The following is a 20,631-nucleotide window of genomic DNA, read 5'->3' as shown; positions in this document are numbered from 1 at the left end:
TGGGGAGAGTGGGAGTTGTACCCCACACTTCATTGCAGTAAAGTAATGCAGCAACAACATTAGTCTTGTACACCTGAATACATTTCTCAGGAATACAGCCTGTATACTTAAAAATAAAATCTAATATTGCATTTCTAAGTGGGAGCCACTCCCTCCATGAGAACCTCTATGTTTGCTTCTTCTCATATTCCTCTAAAAGTCACTCCAAGAAGTGGATATTCATTAACTAACTCAACCGTTTAATCATCTATAATGCAAGACTATTTTGCTCAAAGCTCATGATGCTGGGTTTTGGAAGGTTGAGTAGATACGTGCATTTGTTAGGTGTGTTCCATGCACAGCAGCAGGTACACACAGCTCGTATGTGTACCTACTAGGGGTGTGCTGGAGCATGTAACTACTGTGTCCAGGCGCCCAGAAGATAGGGCGGCTTTAGTGGACTCGTGACAGTCAGGCGGATGCAGGATGATGGCGAAGAGACACGGTGTAAGATTGTGGATGTTCCTTGAGTCTTTTGTTGCTTCAAACATGACTGGCGAGGCACTGCGGGTGTGGTTAACCTCACTGTAAAGTGAGGGTTATATCCTGGTTGACCTGGTTTGTTAGTGTGAATGCTGTTATAGCTCACACAGCATGTCTTGAACAGGACGCAAGCGGAGCAAGCCAATGGATATTATTCAGGATGGGAATATCATTATCTAATTTACTCTCATTGGTGATTGTGGCCGTGGTGTGCATGGTGGTGTGGTGTAGGATGGTGTGATGCAGGGTGATGTGGTGTGCAGGGTAGCCTTGTGCAGGGTGATGTGGTATGCAGGGTGATATGGTAATATGGTGGAAGGTAGTGTAGTGTAGTGTGGGGTGGTGTGGTGCACAACAAGAGCTAGAAAGCTGTCTTCTGGAAACTTAAATCCTCAGAAAGCACCGATCTGGCATCCATCTCTCTTCTTGGCCTGGTCTGTAAAGGAGGGGATGGCGTCTATGGAAAAATAGGTGCTGGCACAAGAGGAGAAGTGTGTAAGGTTCATATTTTTGACATCTGTTGCTTTCCATAGTAAAACTTTATCATTGGGTGTCTGGGTGGCAGAATCGGTGGCTATTTAGAGAAACAATGACTCGTAAGGGGCAGAGCGTGGCTTGAACTTATGGTTGGCCAGTACCGCTGTCCATCAGGGCACATTCTGTTTTGGTTCAGATGTCAGGATTGGCAAACGTTGTCCAGCAGATTCTGATGACAATAGGCCCCGCTCCCCACAACATGGTCCTTCCTGTACTAAGGCTGAAATAGTGCAAGGAAAGGAGATGGGTGCGAGAGAGACCAGAGACGGCCAGTAAACCAGGGTCATAAGAGGCGCGACTCTCAGGGTGTAGGTCTTTCACAGTATCCTGGTCACAGGCTGGTGCTCTCAGCCAGATGACGTTACTTATAAATAAACCACAGATGTATTGTGCACCATCAATAAACATCAACAGATTTGTAGGGGATAGGATGATGCAAAACGTTTTGCTTACCAACTTCAAAATGGTGGGAAGCAGCAACCCTAAGCCAAAAATAATGGGAGCAGGTGCCAGGGTATCGCGAGCCAGTTCAAAGAATCTCCTAAGCGAGCATCCTTGGAAGAAGGCACACAGAAAAACACAAATTCAAAACATGATCCAGCAATCTGAGTCTTATGCATGGAAAAAGTCAGGGAGCTGAGGGAACCAAAGAGTAAGAAAAGAATAAAGATGAGGAATGGACCAACGATGAACTGACTGCCGCGGTAGTCGAAAAACACTGCAACGTAGAAAGTTGCAGGGCACCTTCCAAATCACAATGCACAGTTTAAATAGCATTGCCATCTTCATAGGCAGGTCCAGCACAACTTTACCTTCTCTCTCACACTGTTACATCAGGGCCATCCCAGGTCTCCAAGCCCCTTGTGCAGTGGCGGATGGTGACATTTGAAAGTGGTGGGGAGTAAAAGTTGGGTATGACTTTTATGTAGTGAGTTAAGCGAGCAAGCCTAATGGTCCAGGGTGGGTCCTCCTCCAAGAAAAAATTGAACAAAGATGGACAAATGGTGCATTTGAAAGCAAATGAATTTAGTGAGAAAGAAAGGTTTATAAGCAGTGCAAATGTATAGCCTTGAAATATTAAACACATTAAAAACGGCCCCATATCTTACTGCAGTAATAAGTTCAACAGTTATTTTAATGTGCAAATTGTACAGAATGACAACTTCAGGCCCTTTAAAGTGTTTGTTTAACCAGTGTCTTGCACTGCATGCAGCACCAGCTTTGGAAGAAAATGCTCTAACCAGGCATCAGGAAGCACCCACAGCTGCTGACTGCAATCAATCATGCAGAAATATGTGCAGACAGGTCTTTAAGTGGGATGAAAAAAGTGGGGGCTCTCTAAAAGGGACATGTAAAATAAATTTCTGTGTTTTCCTTAGTGTGCCACCAGAGCTGTGTTTTGGTTTCTCTCTGAGATGTTATTGCATCCAGAATATATACCCCAACTACTGACATACACTTAAAACTTGTCAGTCCTCTTGGCTTTGTCAAGATACATGAGTAACAATAATGATTTGTTATAAATAACAGTGGAAATGAATTTTGAGACTATAAATTAAATATTTTTGAGGCCTGTAAAGGAGTATGGCCTTAAGTTATGTTTGCTTTATGTTAAATATGTATGCCCTTTTTCTCTGCGCATCTCATCCATCTGCACGTTTTCAAACGCCTCTCTTTTCTCTTCACCACCCTCTTTTCACACTCGCCCGAATGCACTTTCTTGCACCTCCCTCATTTTACCATCCCAAACGTACATTGCACTCATACACATTTGAGCACTTTATTTCCTTTTGCTTTCACCTTCTAAATATTTTGACGTCTTTGCACAACCTTTGCACACATTTACACTGAATTTAAATTGTAACTAGAATACATGACCATTGTTCTGTGTGCTCTGCAGAGGCGCCAACCCACACTGTGCTTTGCCGGCTTCAGCCTCAGTGCTCTCAATCAAAGCCCTTCATAAAATCTGGCACAAGTCAAAGTATGTACCATTGAAGAGTATTGAGGATGCACAAAAAAAATACACAAACACATCAAGATGAAACAGTGAATTCTCTTGGGGAATGCAAGATTAAGTAAAACGTGAAAAAAGAGAGGAAAAAAATCACTGACACACATTACCTTAACGGTTTTAACATTCATTGTTCACAAATCAATCCATGTTTTTGCCATTAATGTTAAGGGCATGAAGACAGTGCCAGTTGTAATGCCATACAGCAGATAACTGTGTTTCCTGTCAGTATATATTTCTTGCTTTGAGGTTGACTCGGATATTTGGATAAACTTTGCAAGAGAAATCAGAAACCTGCTCGTCTTTTGGAACAATTTAGCGGAGGAACAAATAAAGCAGCTCCACTTCTGAAGGGGCCAGTGATCTGCAGCCAGGGCCTTGGGTGTCAAAGTATTAGAGGTTAAGGTGACGAAGGGTCACAGCTCGATATAAATAACTCAAGATTAGCATTATAACACTTATTATTACCGAAGACAAGGCACCAAGTTACACATGCTTGCATTCACTCTTACTGTGTGACGAATGGGAGAGGGTGGGATCTATGCCTGCGAATGACGGATGGCTGTCCTCACACAGGGATGAAGACTCCAGTTGTGGGCGATATCTCTGCAAAGGGAAGGAACAGTAGGATGGGACCTAGTGCCTAGAAATCAGAAAAGCTAGCCCGAGATACTGTTATCAGCCCTGTACAGCCTTGAGGGTAGGTGGGGGTAGTTTGATGTTTTTCTTAAGAAGTTCCTCTGAGGTCTCGAGGTCAACATTCTTGGATGCAGACTCCAGCTCTCACACGGCTGAGGTTTGCTGCACCATCATCACATTTTGCAATCTTGAGTTAGCCTTCAGAGAGGCCAAATTATGAGTAGTCTAGAACAGCAAAGGACAACTGTTTAGCTATTACTGTGTGGAGAAAAGACCTCTTGCTAGAGGTTAGAGCAAAGTTAATTAGAAGGGGAGGAAGAGAGAGAAGGGAACAGACAGACTAGACTGGAATGAAAGTTAACTGTTGGACTCCTATAAAAGGAGATTTTGCAAGGCTCACAGATCAGAGAAGAGCTGGACCAAAATTGAACAAAATTAGAGCATTGAGGATATGCCATGCTGTTATCGGAACCATAGGAGCAGGATACGTCTCCTTTCACTGCATTGTTTCTTCCCCCCCTTAAGTGTAATTACCTACTAATAGTGAAAGTAGAACTTGTCTCCCAGGAAAAACTAGAAGGCCAGAGAATGTCTCCTCATATATAGTAGAAAGACCAAGGGTCTCTGCAGTGCTCGCATGAAGGGGTGAAGGCAGAATGGTAATACAGGGTGGGCAGTTTTGTTCTTAGGCTGTCAGGCAGCAAATTATCAGGCACCTCATCTCTCCCATGTGCAGGGCACCAGACTGGCTAGGACCCGAGTCATTACCCCACTAATGCTCTTCAGCTGGTGCTCATCCACGTTTTTGGGCATGAGAGGAGCTTGAGGCGTGAATCTTTTCTCAACATTTTGGCCTCCGTCAGCCAAGCAGGAGGAGGTGACCCTAGGCCTATAAAGATTGTGTAGGTTCTGCTCAGGTTACCAAAATTGATTCCTTTTCCTCTTCTTTCCTTGTTCTTGAGGTGAATTTGTTCAGCAGTAGGCACTATCCCTGCCTTTAAAAAGGTGCATGATAATTATTCATGCCACCAACTCCTATTTGAAGGGTGGGTGAAAAGTTCCGCTCCGCTGGCGGAGTTTGTGGAATTTTCTCCACTCTGCGTTCAGCTTGGAGTGCAAAATTCCAGCAAAACACCGCCAACCACCGCACCGGTGGAGTTTGTTCATGTGTGCAGCTCTGCAGCGTTAAGTTGGGGAATTTGCATCCCCTAGGATAATTTCCATGCGCTACAGCTCCTCTCAGTCAGATTTCTCGACACGGGTGGTCGCGACCATTCACATTGAGAAAGCTGCAGCTCGAGTAGAAAATCTACTTGAGTAGCAGAAAGAAGAAGCGCCCTCTGGCACAACGCCTGGTGCAGTTCGCACTGATTTTACAGCGTGGAATAAGCTCCCAGTGCTAAAAATCAACACAAGCAGCGCAACATGCCTCAATTCTGCCCACTCGCAGAACTCTGCAGAATCTTGCAGAGTTTTTATGTAACTCTGTGAGTTCCACCCACCCCTCCTCTTGTCCTTTTGGCTTCCATTTACTCATTTAACCTCATCTCTGCCCCGCATATGCTGCCACAGGTACTGCTGGGCCACTCTGATTATTGGTTTAAAGGCAAACAGCACCACCGCGGCTGGAGTTGGTGATCTGTCGCTGTCTATAGGTTTTAGTCCTAATTACAGTTATAGTTTGCACATCTCTCTCTTGAACCTTCTCCCTTCTTACAATGCTAGGTGATGTGCCCCAGGGCAAGGTAGGAGCCCCTCCTTTGGCATTCATGCACAGCCCTCCCCACACTCTCCCATTGTGTTTTATTCGGAAATGTGCTTCGGCGGCCCATAAAAGTTACGAAGCGCTACATAAGTGCTACAGTGCAATGCAATACAGTGCTTGGCTAGACAGTTGTATCAGATCTAAAGTTTTGGTTCCCCAGTGTAGTTCGATGGACTAGTGTGGCTTTGTTGGAGGAGCTGGCTATATAATGACGTTATAATTAAAGAGGCAGCCATGTTGGAGTTCTAGGTCAGATCAGAAGTGCAAAGCGGTTTGTTGTGGTTTTCACTACCTCTTGTAGGCACTACGCACTTGGCGGCTCAGCTGACTATGGCAGGTATGCAGGCTCTCTCCTGCCAATACTGTTGAAAAACTAATGAATTACTGTGAGTTGTTACCAGCAGCAAGGACAAACCTTGATGTGTTAACTTCATTGTACAAGGGTGTCCAAGGTAGCTCCAGGACATTCCGATCCCTCTCAGATCCCTATCACCTTTTCAGGACAACCACTATAGCTACTGGCAACGTAAATGTTTCCATTTGGATTTATTATATGGACATTTTCCTATAGTCTGAACATGTGGCATGGATGCAAGAATATCTCAGAGCAGTGGTTCCCAACCTGTGGTCCAGGGACCCTTGGGGGTCCGCAAAGCCTCCTCAGGGGGTGTCCGTGACTGCTAAGAAAATTAAATAATATTAACAGATTAGGTCCCTAGGTTTCAGTAATGACTCAGTGGGGGATCCCCGGATTCCAATAATAATTCAGTGGGGTTCCGCAGGTTCTAATAATGATAACATGGGGGTCCACAGAAGTCAAAATGTTAGGAACCTCTGTCTTTGTGTGCCCATGAAGGCTTGAGAAAACAGAGGGGAATTGTGGCTGGGCAGTGCTGATACTTCCAGAGTCCAAATATCTGCCTTTGATTGCACATATCTTTCCTGAGACGTGCTTTCTTATACCTGTTGCATCCCCTCTACTTTTTGGTGATTGTGTGAAGTGTCTTAGTACTGAGTGACCCATACTTGTTTGATGGTATTCTTCATTGTGATTGTATATAATGTATCTTGAGTAGGGGTGGGCGTAATTCATGTAGTTCTGTGTAGTGTTATCACGCGGGATTACCCAGGAATTTAGCAAGATTACGCAGAACTATCCAAGAAGAGGTAGAGCTCTAATGACCCCCTACGTCCAAAATGGACACACAAATGCATTTTGCGCTAAGAAATAGTCCTAAATGCAGCAGAAGATGATTAGGAACTGCAAGCGACGGCTCACACTTGCTAAATATGCTCTTGCGGTCAGATTTCCCCCCAAAAATGAGTTCACGTGAGCAGGAATAATTGCATTATTATTGGTAATGCAGAATTAGTGAAATTGCTCCGATTATTCTGGAATTATTGAGGTTCTGCCCAGATCTAATCTTGAGCATTGAGTGATGCTGTGTTGACTTCTGCTGTTTCTCACTGTGATTGAACATAATGTGCGTGGAACCTTGAGTGACCAAGGGTTGCCTTCTGCTGTTCTAGGTGACTTCTCTCTGTCTCTACCCTGAGCTGCTGAAAGACAACAAATTCCCAGACGATGCCAAGCAGAAGGCTAGACGGATCCTGGAAGCATGTGGCGGACACAGTATTGGTAAGAAGAGGATTGCTTCATTACAGTTATGTTAGAAAATGCTTCATCATTGTAAGTTGGTAATGTGTGTGTGTGTGTGGGAATATATGTGGTATTTGTATAATGCTAAGTGGGTCAAAGGCAAAAATACAGTCAGTGAGTTATTGGGGGGCAAGCTGGGCTGTGAATGTGGACTGCAGATTTATTGTGTGTAGTGCAGGGGCGGCTCCTCCAATATGGCGGAAGAGCATCGCCCCTCCCCACACCAGGAGCAGCAGCTGCAAAACTTTTATAGAAAAAGCATAATAAACCCTGTTTATTATGTTTTTAATATAAAAGTGGATGGGCCACAGGAGTGACAAGGGCAGAGGGGGAGTGTGCAGCACTCCCCCTCAGTATGCATGTATGTTTGGCCGGCCATCTCAGGCAGGCCTAACATACATGCGCAGTAGGCTCTGTCCAATCCGGCAACGCAGTGCCAGATTGGAGAGAGCAGGCAAAGGCTCCCACTCTCTCTCAAAACGCCCTGGCTGAGCGATTCGTCTAATCCTACCTCCAGCAGCATGAAAGCAGCGGATGATTGGACGCAGGGCAGGCTTGGGAGCCTGTGCTTGCAACGACTGAGCAGAGCGAATGGAGCGGCGTGGCGCAGAAAAAAGGTGTTTTATTTTTTAATTTTGGGGGGGGGTCCTCCCCCTGCCTCTCGTCGTACCGCCGGACCCCTTTTACCTCCCGCCAGCTGCACCTGGTGTAGTGTCCTTTACAGAGGTGTGTACTTTTTTTCAAAACTGGAGCAGGGTTGGGACTGTCCTGGTGGATACCGGGATGTTGTTCCACATCCTGGAAGCGGGGAGTACCAACGTTGTTTATGAAAAAGGGATCTAACCTTCCATGCACAACCAACCAACCATCGACTGCTGCCTTTTATGTACTTATGTTCACTTTATGTATTTTGGAGCATCAGGCCCATAGGGGAAGGGGCGCTTCAATGCACTAACCACTCTTTCTCTTCTCAGGTGCGTACACTGACAGCAAGGGTATTGAGCTCATACGGAAGGACGTAGCTAAATATATTGAGAGGCGAGATGGTGGCATCCCCTCCAACCCAGATGACATTTACCTCTCGACGGGAGCCAGCGACTCAATTGTGGTACGTTTCCCCCCTGACCCCTGCTGGAACTCTTTGCATACCCCGGACCTTACAAATTGTTAATCATGGTAGTTTTCAAAGGGAACTAAAATTTCACTAGTTGTGTTAGCCACTTAGGGGCAGATGTTTCTTTCCTCTCAGTCCTAAAATCATGAAACCTTTAGGTGACTGTCACAAAATTATGAGCTAACTGAAAGAACTAATAACAATTCAGAATTTCCTGTTCACAAAAGTCATGTTTGCAGCATTTCTGACATCGTCGATGCTCCTCTTCACATGCTGCTTCTTTATTCCAGCCCCACATTTCATTTAATGCGTGTTAGCGTTATGTTGTTTTCTATTGTAGTAGTAAACTGGACCTGATCTGCAACAATATCTCCATAACCATCTGAATGTCCGCAACCCTTGTTTATTTCAGAATCAACTGGCGACCCATCTCTCAAAGAACATTTCACCTTAACACCTTAAAGAGCCCCTCTCCTCATCCAGATTTCAGTAGCGTGCTCCTTGCACATCTATAAATGATCTTCATCATAATCCTGGCCACCGGCCTCGTATGGTGCATCAACGCTTATGGTTAGGTCCATGCTTTACAAAAGCCTGCATGCATACCTGTGAAAACAGAGAACCTCAAACGGAGTACACAGAGTTTAAACCTAAATCACATCTTAATCCCTCCCCCACCAGCCACAGGGCTCTTTAGCTTTTTTTAACAATCTTAAAGACTTGAAGAAGATTGACTCTGGCAATAAATTTAAAAGGAGACATTAGAAAATGAGATGTAAAGAAAGAATGACCTGAGTACAAACTATGAGATTATTAGCAAACTGGAAGACAAAGAGAGCACTGTTGTTGTGATGGATGAAAACTCTTATAGAATGAAGGAAGAGCAGCATGTAACCACTACAAATGTGTAGATCACATTAGATGGAGAGCCGACAAAAGACAAAAGGGCAGTAATGAAGAACATTTTGCAAAATGCTGGTACATACATTGAATCATAGAAATAACAAAAATGTTTTAGCAAAACAGCTTTCTTGTAATTCTTATCATATATATATGTGTGTGTGTGTGTGCATTTCCAAAATAAGTAAACATATACACAGCCCAACATGCAGACCTGCTATGTCATGTATCAGTTCAGTACAGCATTCAGTAGGTGTGTATTTAGGGTTTTTTCTGCATCAAATAATATAATATCCATTGTATATATACAGCATACTGTTGACTGTTTGCATAAAGTCGAGAATGCAAAGATAGAAAAATACCTGTTCTGTATACTATAGATATGAACTCCTTTTATACTTTCATCCCTAAAAGCGCAAGAACAAAACAGATGAATGGTCGACTTTGCAATTTGGATTGATGAGGAAAACTATGTGTTTCTCATATAACTGATGCCTTCTCTGCTGAGCCCCACCTGCCATTAATGGCCAGGTTAATTTGTTTCCTCAAATGTCTGGCACGGCTATGGGCTCTACGTTTGCCACATCCTTTGCTAATTTATTTATGACAACATTTAAAGTTGAAGGTGAATTTATTCATCAAAGGTAATTTACTCACAAAAGTGATTCTGTGCGGAGCAGTCCTCTGGTCTTGATAGTGACAATATATTTTTACTGCATTGTTCACTTGTGCTTTGGGGAACCACAGCAGTGGAAAAAGAGCATTTCCTTTTGTAGCAGAAAAGAGTAGTACAACTTTTTTTTCTCAAAACTGCGATAGCTGAGTAACACACTGTTACAAAGTACCTAGTTTGGCCCACTGAAATACTGGCTTACACATTACTCCCACTCCAGTAGGTGTCATCTGCACATTTTCTTCTTCAATAATGTCTGAGCATCAGGGGCCTCAAGTATTCCAATGACATTTTGCAGCACTGTATCTGTGGCGCTGACGTTGTCTAATGCCCCAGGTCTGTTGTGCCAGAGAATATGGCATAGGAATTATTGTATCAGAAAATACATTTAAATCATTTAATGCTCAGTAAATTGTAGGGGATGCCAGGGAGCCTATCCTCGGCCATTAAGGCCCCAGAGAAGATGTGATCAACACGATTGCCTTTTATGACCCTTTCCTGTTCACTGTTTACAACTGTGTGTCCTTTAGGGTTTCTGTGGGAGCAGAATTTACCTTTTATTCTCACTGCGTTACAATCTTTGCTTCTGTCCTAGTGAATGTGTCAGAAGATCTGCCTGTCCCTCATAGTGGGCCACATAATATGTGCTCACTGCCCACCCCAAGTAAAATGTTATCCCTTGAATAATGGTAATAATGCTCAGAAACTTGTGGGCAGCCATTGGACGGTGCCCAATGCACAACCTTGTGAAGTGCTGGCCTTGACACAATGGTGGTAATTCTTATCAAATTGTGGGCATCTGTAGAATGATGTTGATGGCCCACCCTAGGTTAAACCATGACCTGCACATAATGTCCATATTTTTTGGCAGCATGTTGACATCCAGGGCATGATACAAACTACTTCCTTGTAGCACTGGACATGCTAGTCCTGACAAAACGATGGTCATTCTTGACTTATAATGTGCATCAATGGCACAGTATTGCCATCCTACTGCATAATGGTGGTCCTTACAGCATTGTGTTACTTCTCGGTAGATTGTGGCCGCTTGTTTCACAGTCTTGCTCAATCTTGGCATAATAGAACAGTGGTTATCCTGGCATGTTGTGTGCATCCAGGGTTCTGGTAATAAAATGGTAAAACGCGGCACAGCGTGGGCCTCTATTACGTAATGGTAGTAAGTTTTGACACGTGCACACCCATGGCATCCACACCTTTGTATAATGCTGGCGCCGGCGTCATACATTACATACTGAGATCATGCAAGGCGTGAAAGTGTCCACGTTAGCACAATGCTGGCCATGAGTCAGTGCTGCTAAATCCTGGTATGTGGTGGGCAGTTAAGTTATGGTGGTGCCACGACACAAACATAAATCTTTTTAAAAACATCTATATTCAAGCAGATTCTGGGACCAGAGGAACCAGTGCAAGGAAACATGTAACACGTGCCCGAGAGTACATGCTTGGGTACATGCTTAGCCAAACTTCTCTCCAAAACCCAGGACAGATCCATCTTTGCCAGAGGCCGGGTACTGGTCAGGGAACTCTGCAAGGTGACACTCACTGGATTTGTAAACACTTGTTTAAAATGTCTGAGGCTTTAATTTTGTTTCACTCCCCTGTTCCCTCTGTGGTGAAGTTTTCCTTAAGTTTAGTTTCTCTTTCAGGGGCTGTCCTCAGAGCTACCCTTCCTTCTTACACTGGTTTGTTTTCCCACCTGTACTTCTTCTCCCTTCCTCCTCCCCCTTGTTGGGTGGGGGTTCAGGGGACCCCCTTCCAAGCCTCTGCATTGCTTCTCCTTCCATACCTTCGCTGTTCCCCTTGCCCCCTCCCTTACCCTGCTTCCTTCTACCTTTGTTTTCTTAACTCTAATATTACAACTATGTCCCCAGCGATAATTTGGGGACGTTCTTTTTTTCGGTGAATTCATACATTTTTGGCTGATCCTCCTATTGTTTCAGCCCAGCTGTATTTTTAGCTGCGTGTTTTTCCATTACATGAGTTTTTGATGATTCTCAAAACTGGATTTGTGGTTTTCTGTGCCTCGATGAATTTACCACAGTATTTGAGACTGAGACAGAACACTGTTGAGGACATGTCCGCAGCCAGGTTTCCAGCTCAGTAAATCTGGAATCAGTTGTTTGTTGTCCTGCTAGAGCTGAGCTCCAAGCCCCACCCTAAAACAGGTGTGTGGTTTCAGAGTTTGTGGTTCAAAGGTACAGGTGTGTGTCATTTGCACAATTTGTTTTTACGTGTTTATGCTAATTTGGGGGAAATTCTGCAAAATGCAAATCCAGCCTTTAGCGACAATATATTTGTCGAGAAGTCTGCCCTCACCTCCATTTTGTGTGCAAAGACACATTTTCTGTAAAATAAATCGTGTGAAATACACAAAGGCATAGAACAGTAGCCGCCTGAGTTCCCCTGTTCATCCACCTGCACTATGGTTTTGCTGTGAACAATGCACAATTCTAAAATGTGGTGTCATTGCAGGTATTTTGCGTAATAGTTGTAATGCAAAATGCCGAAAGGTATGCACGTTCAGCTGGCATAATTCAAGCTACGTCTGAGCCGTTTCAAAATGCTGCTGATCACGAGGACAAAGCTGTCACATGTGTGAAGGGGGTCTTGAGATCTGGAAGGAACTTTACATATGGCCAGGGGGATAGCTGTCACTAGGGCAGCAGGCGCAGTGGCACCGTTGCCTATGAGTGGGAGGGGCCCATTGCACCCCAAGGTATGGTGGTGTTTTTTTGCTACACCATTGAGGGTACATTTTCCTTGCTCTCATTTGTGCATATAATACCCCTGTTACGTCACTTCCTGCTCCCATGCATTATCTTGCTTCGTGGGCTCTACATTAGATGGGTAAGGTGAATGCAGGGCAGGATGAGGGTGTTGGCATGGCGCGGGTGGACCGGTTGGGGGACACTCTCTGCTGTTCTCCAGACCTGCCTCCACCCGCAACAGCCTTTCAGTCTTGTGCGCTGTGATGAATGGGCAGAGACTGTGCCCATGGAGCTGTGCCCATCAGTGCCACAAGAGGGCCTTTGTCCAGCCCTGGCAGTGCCTGCTTCGCACTGGTACTCAACGCCTGCTCCTCCCACCATGAGCTCAGCAGAGGAAGTTACTGAGGCAGGAACTGCTGATGTGGGCAAACTCCAAACAGGAACTGAAAGGAACTGCAGCTGCACACACTTGTGAGCAAAGCGGGGCATGTGGAACCCGGGGGGGGGGTAGCACATTTAAGTGTTTCCCATAATGCCTTTCACTGGCAGCAAAGTTCTTAGAGACAGAAACAGAAGTACAATCAGCATTGAAAGGTTCCTTTCATCTACAGTGCAAGGTTCTCATGCATATACCAAGTACATCTAAGGTATCAATAGCAAGCTTCATTCACACCTACAGTACGTGCAGCACAGAACTCTGCAGTCCAAGCTTCTGTCGCATAAAGTATGCACATCAAAAACAACATTAAGACCAGCTTCATTCACACAAAGAGCACAGAAGTCAGCAGTGCAAATTTCTCATGTATAGTAAGTATATCTTAGACAACAGTAAGGGACGCTTCATTTATACATGGCAAACTTCATTCACACATACAGCACAGAAATCAGCAGTGCAAGCTTCTCTCATGTATAGGAAGTATATCACAGACAACAATAAGGCAAGCTTCATTCACACATACAGCACAGACATCAGCAGTGCAAGTTTCTCTTGTGTATAGTAGGTATATCACAGACAACAATAAGGGAAGCTTCATTTATACATACAGCACAGAAATCAGCAGTGCAAGCTTCTCTCGCATATAGTAAGTATATTACAGACAACAATAAGGGAAGCTTCATTCACACATACAGCACAGAAATCAGCAGTGCAAGCTTCTCTTGTGTATAGTAGGTATATCACAGACAACAATAAGGGAAGCTTCATTTATACATACAGCACAGAAATCAGCAGTGCAAGCTTCTTTCGCATATAGTAAGTATATCACAGACAACAATAAGGGAAGCTTCATTCACACATACAGCACAGACATCAGCAGTGCAAGCTTCTCTTGTGTATAGTAGGTATATCACAGACAACAATAAGGCAAGCTTCATTCACACATACAGCACAGACATCAGCAGTGCAAGCTTCTGTTGCATATAGTAAGTATATCACAGACAACAATAAGGCAAACTTCATTCACGCATGGCAAACGTCATTCACACATACAGCACAGACATCAGCAGTGCAAGCTTCTCTTGTGTATAGTAGGTACATCACAGACAACAATAAGGCAAGCTTTTTTCACACATACAGCACAGAAATCAGCAGTTCAAGCTTCTTTCGCATAAAGTAAGTACATCATGTACTTCTCCCGCACATTGTAAGTACATCACAGGGATCAATAGTAAGCTTCATTTACACATACAGTGTGTGCAGCACAGATATCAGCAGTGCAAGCTTCTCTCGAATGCAGTAAGTACATCACAGACAACAATAGGGTATGTTGCCTTCACGTGTGCAGTACATGCAGCACAGACATATGCAGTGACAGCTTCTCTTGTATATGATAAGTACATCACCGACAATGAAAGGGTAATCTTCATTCGCATATACAGCACAGACATCTGCAGTGCAAGTTTTTCACACATGGTAAGTACATCACAGGCATCGATAACAAGTTTTATTCATACTTGCAGTACATGCAGCACAGACATCTGCAGTGCAAGCTCCTCTTGCATATTGTAAGTACATCACAGACCGCGATAGGGCACGCTTCGTTCACACGTGCAGCACAAACATCTGCAGTCCAAGCTTCTCGTGCATATATTGTTAGAACATCACAGGCATCAATAGGGCAAGCTTGATTCACACAGGCAGCTCAGAAACCAGCAGTGCAAGCTTCTCTCGCATATACTAAGTACATCACAGAACACAGTAGGGGGAGCAACATTTACACGCACACTATGGGCCTCATTATGATTTCGGCAGACGGAAAAGCCCGTCTAACGAAATTCCGACTGGGAGGTTGCCGCCATTGTGGTTGCCTTCCCGCTTGACCCATTACGAGTTTCACGCTGGGTCAGCAGGTGGTAACCTCAGTTTTCGCCCGCTGGCCTACCAGGAAACGGCCTACAGCTTTGTCTCTCGCTCATAATAGAGCGTGCGGCAATGTTGTAGTGCGCAGGGTGCCCAGCACCCTCGCAATGTTCACTGTCTGCAAAGCAGACTTCAGAAATACAAGCTTCTCTTGCACAGCAGACATCAGCAAAGCAAGATACCCTAATACACACAGCAGGTGGAGCACTGCCATAGGCAGAGCAAGCTTCCACCGCACGTGCATACTCACTGTAAATATACAGCAGGCATCAGAAAAGCAAGATACCCTAATACACACAGCAGGTGGAGCACTGCCATAAGCAGAGCAAGCTTCCACCGCACGTGCATACTCACTGTAAATATACAGCAGGCATCAGCAGTGCATGTCTTTGCGTTCTAAAACAGTACAGTAGGTAAACTAGACATTCCAATCTATTAGACCTCGAGAGAGAGAGAGAGACAGAGAGAGAGGGAACGAGAGAGAGAGTGTGAGAGAAAGAGAATGAATGAGAATCTTTCCCCTTGAGAATTGACTGAGGACCACTAACAAGCATTGCAAGTCACCAAGAAGCTCTGGTAACATGATCCTGAAGTAATATGATCCTCATAAAGATGCCAAATGGGAATGGGTGTGAACTGTACTGACTGTGCGACCTTCTTACAGAAGCAAACCTGGGGTGAATGGTCCCAGCCACTCTTGTCAGCCAAGCACTCATCCCCCGTTGAACAATGTTATTCTCAAATTGATAATGAAGAGATAGCAATGCTGTGGGGATTGTAGCATTGTTTACCTGTGTGTATGGCCAGTCATTCCAAAACACTACCAAAAACAAGCCACGTGCACCCTTATTCCTGGTGTCAGCCTCCAAGTCACCCTTCTGCACTGAGAAATTGATAACTGAAGGAGTATGCATTCGAGGGAGTCTACAAGCCTGATGCAGGCAAGTCAGCTGACCACCCAGCACGTCATTCACAACCAGCCACCGCGTAGGAAGCACAACAAGGCAAAGAGGTAGAGGAATATATGGGAGCAAAAGAAGAGGACACCAGACCTCAGCCCATGTCTCTTGAGAAATCATCTCCTTGATCCAGGAAGACAGATGGAGCTCCTGGAGGCAAGTACTACATGGTCAACCCCACCATACTGAGACTGCCAGACAAAACCTTGTCTTCTCACACAACGTACAGCCTGAATTGGCACCCACCCCAGATAGTCTATTGGTGAGAGGCTTGATGTTGGTGAATCATGCCGCACTGATACACCATGCTCTTCGGCTCGCCCATCCTGGGCCTTTGGGCACAGGGTCACAGCTGATTTTGGAAGCCTCCAAGATGGCCGCCACTACTTGGCAGTCCTGGATGACCAAGTGTTTCAAAGTGGAGATCAATCAAATAACCTCTGCTGAGGAGTTAATTCCAAAAGTGAGCAAGCCAATGGCCACCCATGCCACAGATATTGTGGCACCTTTCCAAGGATCTTCGCCTGGTGTACATCAAGTGTATCAAAGCCATGGAGAAGTGGATCATTTGAGTGAAACTCTAAACAAGACCAGCAAGATGGTGTTCTTCCCCACGACCTGTGTAGAATGGGCCGTCTGCCCTTTTCTGTGAGACGACTACCACACGTCACCATGGGGTAGGCACCCACACAGATGAACATGGAGAGGGCTGCGCAGATATTTCACATCACCTCTCTTGTTACGATGCCACTATCGATGATATCAAACTGATAACTTGCTGATGCAGCACCACCAGCCAAGTCGCTTGCCGACAGCATGTCTGAGCATCTTCTTAGAAACCATGCCTGCAAGAAGAGCCTTGCCCCAGACAGCAGTTTTACACTAGCATTCACCTTGAATCCCTGGGCAGTCACAGCCATTTGAAGGACTTTAGTCACCGCCACTCATGACACACAAGTGACCCACAATGTGTCTCTTTTTTGTAAAGACTCCTCGGGCCCCTTGCTTCTTCTAAACTGGGGAAACAGTGGAACAAGAATTTGGTGTTGGCTGTTTGTTCATTGCTCATCAGCCCAAAGCTTAGAGCCCCAAGCTCTGAAGGTTCCCACCCGTGCCATCCAGACTGATCAGCTATTTAAGGGGACATCTCAACAATTCAAGTTCTGAGTGATACTAACTTTATCCCCAGCTGATTAGGATATATGTATTCTTTATATGTATACCCAGGTGCTTACCCTCACATCCTAATGTGTTTTGTGTTGTTTGTTTCTAATGTTTGGGGTAGATATACTGTCTCATGTGCATATCTGAGGGTCAGGATATGGAACTAATGTAGGAGTTTACCTCAAATAATTTCCATGCAGTTTTTAGGTCTTGTCTACAGACCGCTTTAGAGGCCTGTTGTAAAAGACCTATTGTGGACAGTGCCAATACTTGCAGTGGGCTTTGGGTTAGCCAATTACTTACCACTGGCTGGCGTTCCTCTCATGTGCTTACTTATATGATGGATTCTCTTCCTCTTCTTGTGTTTGTCTCTATCCTAGAGCATAGCTTTTACCATCCTTTTTACTGCACAACGTGTATCCTTCCACTGCTTATGTTCAGGGAACTAGTTTGTTCACCTACATGTTTTCTTGGGCTCTCCCTCGTGCTGTTTCCCCTTGAATCTTGACCCTGGCGCGCTCTGTGTTGCCCTTCTGCTCTCCCACAGCTTGTTTGTTGCTTCCTGCGTGCCCCCCCCCCCAAAAACAAATCTGTCCGCCTTTTGCTTCATGTGAGTTTTCTTTTTAAACCTCCACACTCACAGCTCCTCCGTGGCTCCTCCGCCCACTACTGCTCCCCCCACTCAGTGGGGGTGACTTGCTGGCCCTCACCCCTCCACCTGCCCCTCCACTGCTACCCCACCCCTTCCTACATTGATTTTTTTAAAAATATTTAATTTATTTACTTTTTTGTGGGCCCAGCAGGTGCATTTTGCTACCAGGCAATCCCTTTCACTTTGATGCCCTTCTGGGCATATTATTAATATTTGTATATGCTGTGGCAACATTGAAGTCGTCTATCTTGAAACAGTTAAGTATTAAAAAAAGAAACTGAAGGGGGTAACAGTCTTTCAGCTCTGCCCCTGCTCACTAAAACATCTTATCCCACAGCAAGCAGGAGGACATTTGATTAGATAGTTTATATAGATCTAAAATACTTTTGAAGTGATTTCTCCTTGTATTTGCTTTTTTTAAAGTATATTTCTAAGTAGATAAATACCTTTAGGTTTACCACCATGCCATAAAAATACCTCTCATTTAGTGAAATGCTGGCCAGGCACAATAGATGTAGTGCCCTGGATCAGTGGTAACTCGCCTTTTGACTTCTGAGGGCCCCCACCCAATCATTACTAGAATCTGAGGACCCCCACTGAGTCATTACTGGAATTCAGGGATTCCGGCCTAAGCAATATTGATGATTTTAATAGCAACACAATACACAGAGATACTGAAACATGCAGTCATCAAACTAATACACAAATGATTAAAGATTTTATTTAATTAAAAAACAAATACAAATAATCTACATTTTAATCTTAATAGGAAGGTTGCAGTTTTTCTAAATTCAGTTGATGTCCCTCATCTTCCTTAGAATATTCTGTTTGGTGCACTTGCCCTGCTCCTGCAAATCAATCCAAAGAGACCAAGTTATTTTTTACTCTCCAATTTCAAATTCTTTCACATTTGCAGAACACTTATAAAATTTTCAATTTTCACCTTTCATTTAGACATGCCTTAATAATCTCCTAATGTTATTTAAATTTCTAAGGAGTAGCAGATCTCCTGAGCAAGGGTGGCGGACCCCCAGGGTTCCCCGGACCACAGGTTAAGAAACACTGCCCTAGATCTAATAGTGTTTAGTGAAAGGTGGGGGTTCTCGCCAGAGGATCAGTCTGTCGTGGGGCGCCTCGTGACTCCACTGGTGTGTCACCCCATGGGCCCTTGATTCATGAATAGTGATTTGGTCCCACAATTCCGTCTGGTATTCAGGTATTTCAAGGACGTGCAAAGTCTCTCTGCCCCATTAGATCCCCTCTGTTACATCTGTTCATGTTGGGGTTCACTGCAGTGATGACACCGGAAGTTCAGGAAAATGGGCTCACTGTGGAGAGGAGTTAACCACGGGAGTGGTACATTGGAGGAGCACAAAATGATGGGCCCACTGCTTAAAGTGGTGTTGGGTTCCTGAGGCTCCCATATCTCACAGATAGTCATGCGCCTTAAGGGCAGCCTGCATCACAGGGGCAGGAGGTGCCTGATGCCCCTGAAGTGGTGTCATTTCAGATGGATGACACAATTAGGCTTTTAAAGGCACTAAAGTGGTAAAAAGCAGATGGCCTAAAGAGAGGGCAGTGTGCATCCATTGCTTACACATAACCAGCTCCTCGCCTGTTCTGCACCTTCACCAGTCAGCAGCATTGCATGCTCTAGAATGTTGCTTTATGTGACGTCAGCTGGGATTTTGAGATGTGCTGTGTCATCATTCACTGCATGGCCCCTCCTAATGCGTGATTTCACCTTGCTTCAATACATTTGCATCTATGCTAATTCCAGCAACGTGACTAGCGTTTTGTACGAAATTTACGCAAAACGTCTTGTCTGATTGGAGGTGTCATGCAGGGTTATAGGTCAACATATTCTACACAGAAATGCCATCTGACTTAAGTCTTATGTCCTAAATATATTTTATAAAAATGTTGTCCCATTGTATTACTGACTCTAATTTGGGCACAACCATCACATGACGTGTGTGTGTGTGTTGGGGGAGGGTCATTTGAATTGGCTCAATTTTGGAGGGGTGCTGAAAATAATGTGGCCAGCGGTGCCTGGGGGTTCATTGGTTCACCAGGTGGAGTGCCAGCCACTGTACCCTAAGTATGTCTCTTTTTTATTAAGTGGGCAGAGGGCCCATGTTCTTTGCTTGCATGAAGGCCCATGGCACCCTTACTACCACACAGGGTAAAGCTTGGGAATGCTGCTGGCATGTCCAGGCCATAGCAGCATGTCTGACAAAGTGTGGCCCTTATCAAGCTAAGACCCCCCCACATTCCCTAATCTGGCAAGAGGTGTGTAGAGTTTAAAGCTTTACTCAGCCAACAGCTTGTCACAGATGGCATACCCGGGGCACATGAAATATCATGGCACAAGACACGTCACAGATGTTGAATACAGGAACACACATGTAAAAGATGGTATCTCAACATATGAGGCATGTCACAGATTTATATTGGGACACACGACATGCCACAGAGATATGCCTGGGCGCAAGAAATGTCACAGATGATGCCCCAGTCACATGGCATGTTTCAGAAATGTGCTGGACATGAGAAATGTTGCAGAGGATGTGCCTGGGCACATGATGTACAATGGGTATATATTCCTGGGCATAGGACATGTCACAGATGTACCCAGGCACATGGTGTGTAAAAGGTATATACCCAAACACAAGACACGTCTTAGATGTAACTGGGCACATTGAGTGTAAGGGGTGTATAACCGGGAACAAAACATGTCACAGAGAATCCACCCTGGCACATGGTGTGTAACAAGTATATACTCAGGCAAACGACCTGTCACATAATGTTTCCAGGAACATGGCATGTAAAATGTATATACTAGGGCACGAGACCTATCACATATAATACACTCTGTCATGTGATGTGTAATATGTATATTACCGTGCCCAAGACATGTAACGGACGGTGAACCCTTGCCCTT

General features: G+C 44.7%; 1 protein-coding gene across 2 annotated transcripts in view; it reads left to right on the top strand.

The window, feature by feature from the left end:
• The window catches only part of LOC138282929 (alanine aminotransferase 2), a 305,965-nt gene that overhangs the window by 247,844 nt on the left and 37,490 nt on the right, over positions 1-20,631 (top strand). For both annotated transcript variants that reach the window (XM_069220988.1, XM_069220987.1), the window contains exons 4-5: positions 7,008-7,116; positions 8,112-8,245. In XM_069220988.1, coding sequence (XP_069077089.1) covers positions 7,008-7,116; positions 8,112-8,245 — 243 coding nt within the window. The remainder of the gene's footprint in view (positions 1-7,007; positions 7,117-8,111; positions 8,246-20,631) is intronic.

The sequence above is a fragment of the Pleurodeles waltl genome, chromosome 2_2 (assembly GCF_031143425.1).
Source record: "Pleurodeles waltl isolate 20211129_DDA chromosome 2_2, aPleWal1.hap1.20221129, whole genome shotgun sequence".
NCBI lineage: Eukaryota > Metazoa > Chordata > Amphibia > Caudata > Salamandridae > Pleurodeles > Pleurodeles waltl.
The sequence above is the reverse complement of the archived record's forward strand: the minus strand, read 5'-3'. Positions and strand labels throughout refer to the sequence as shown.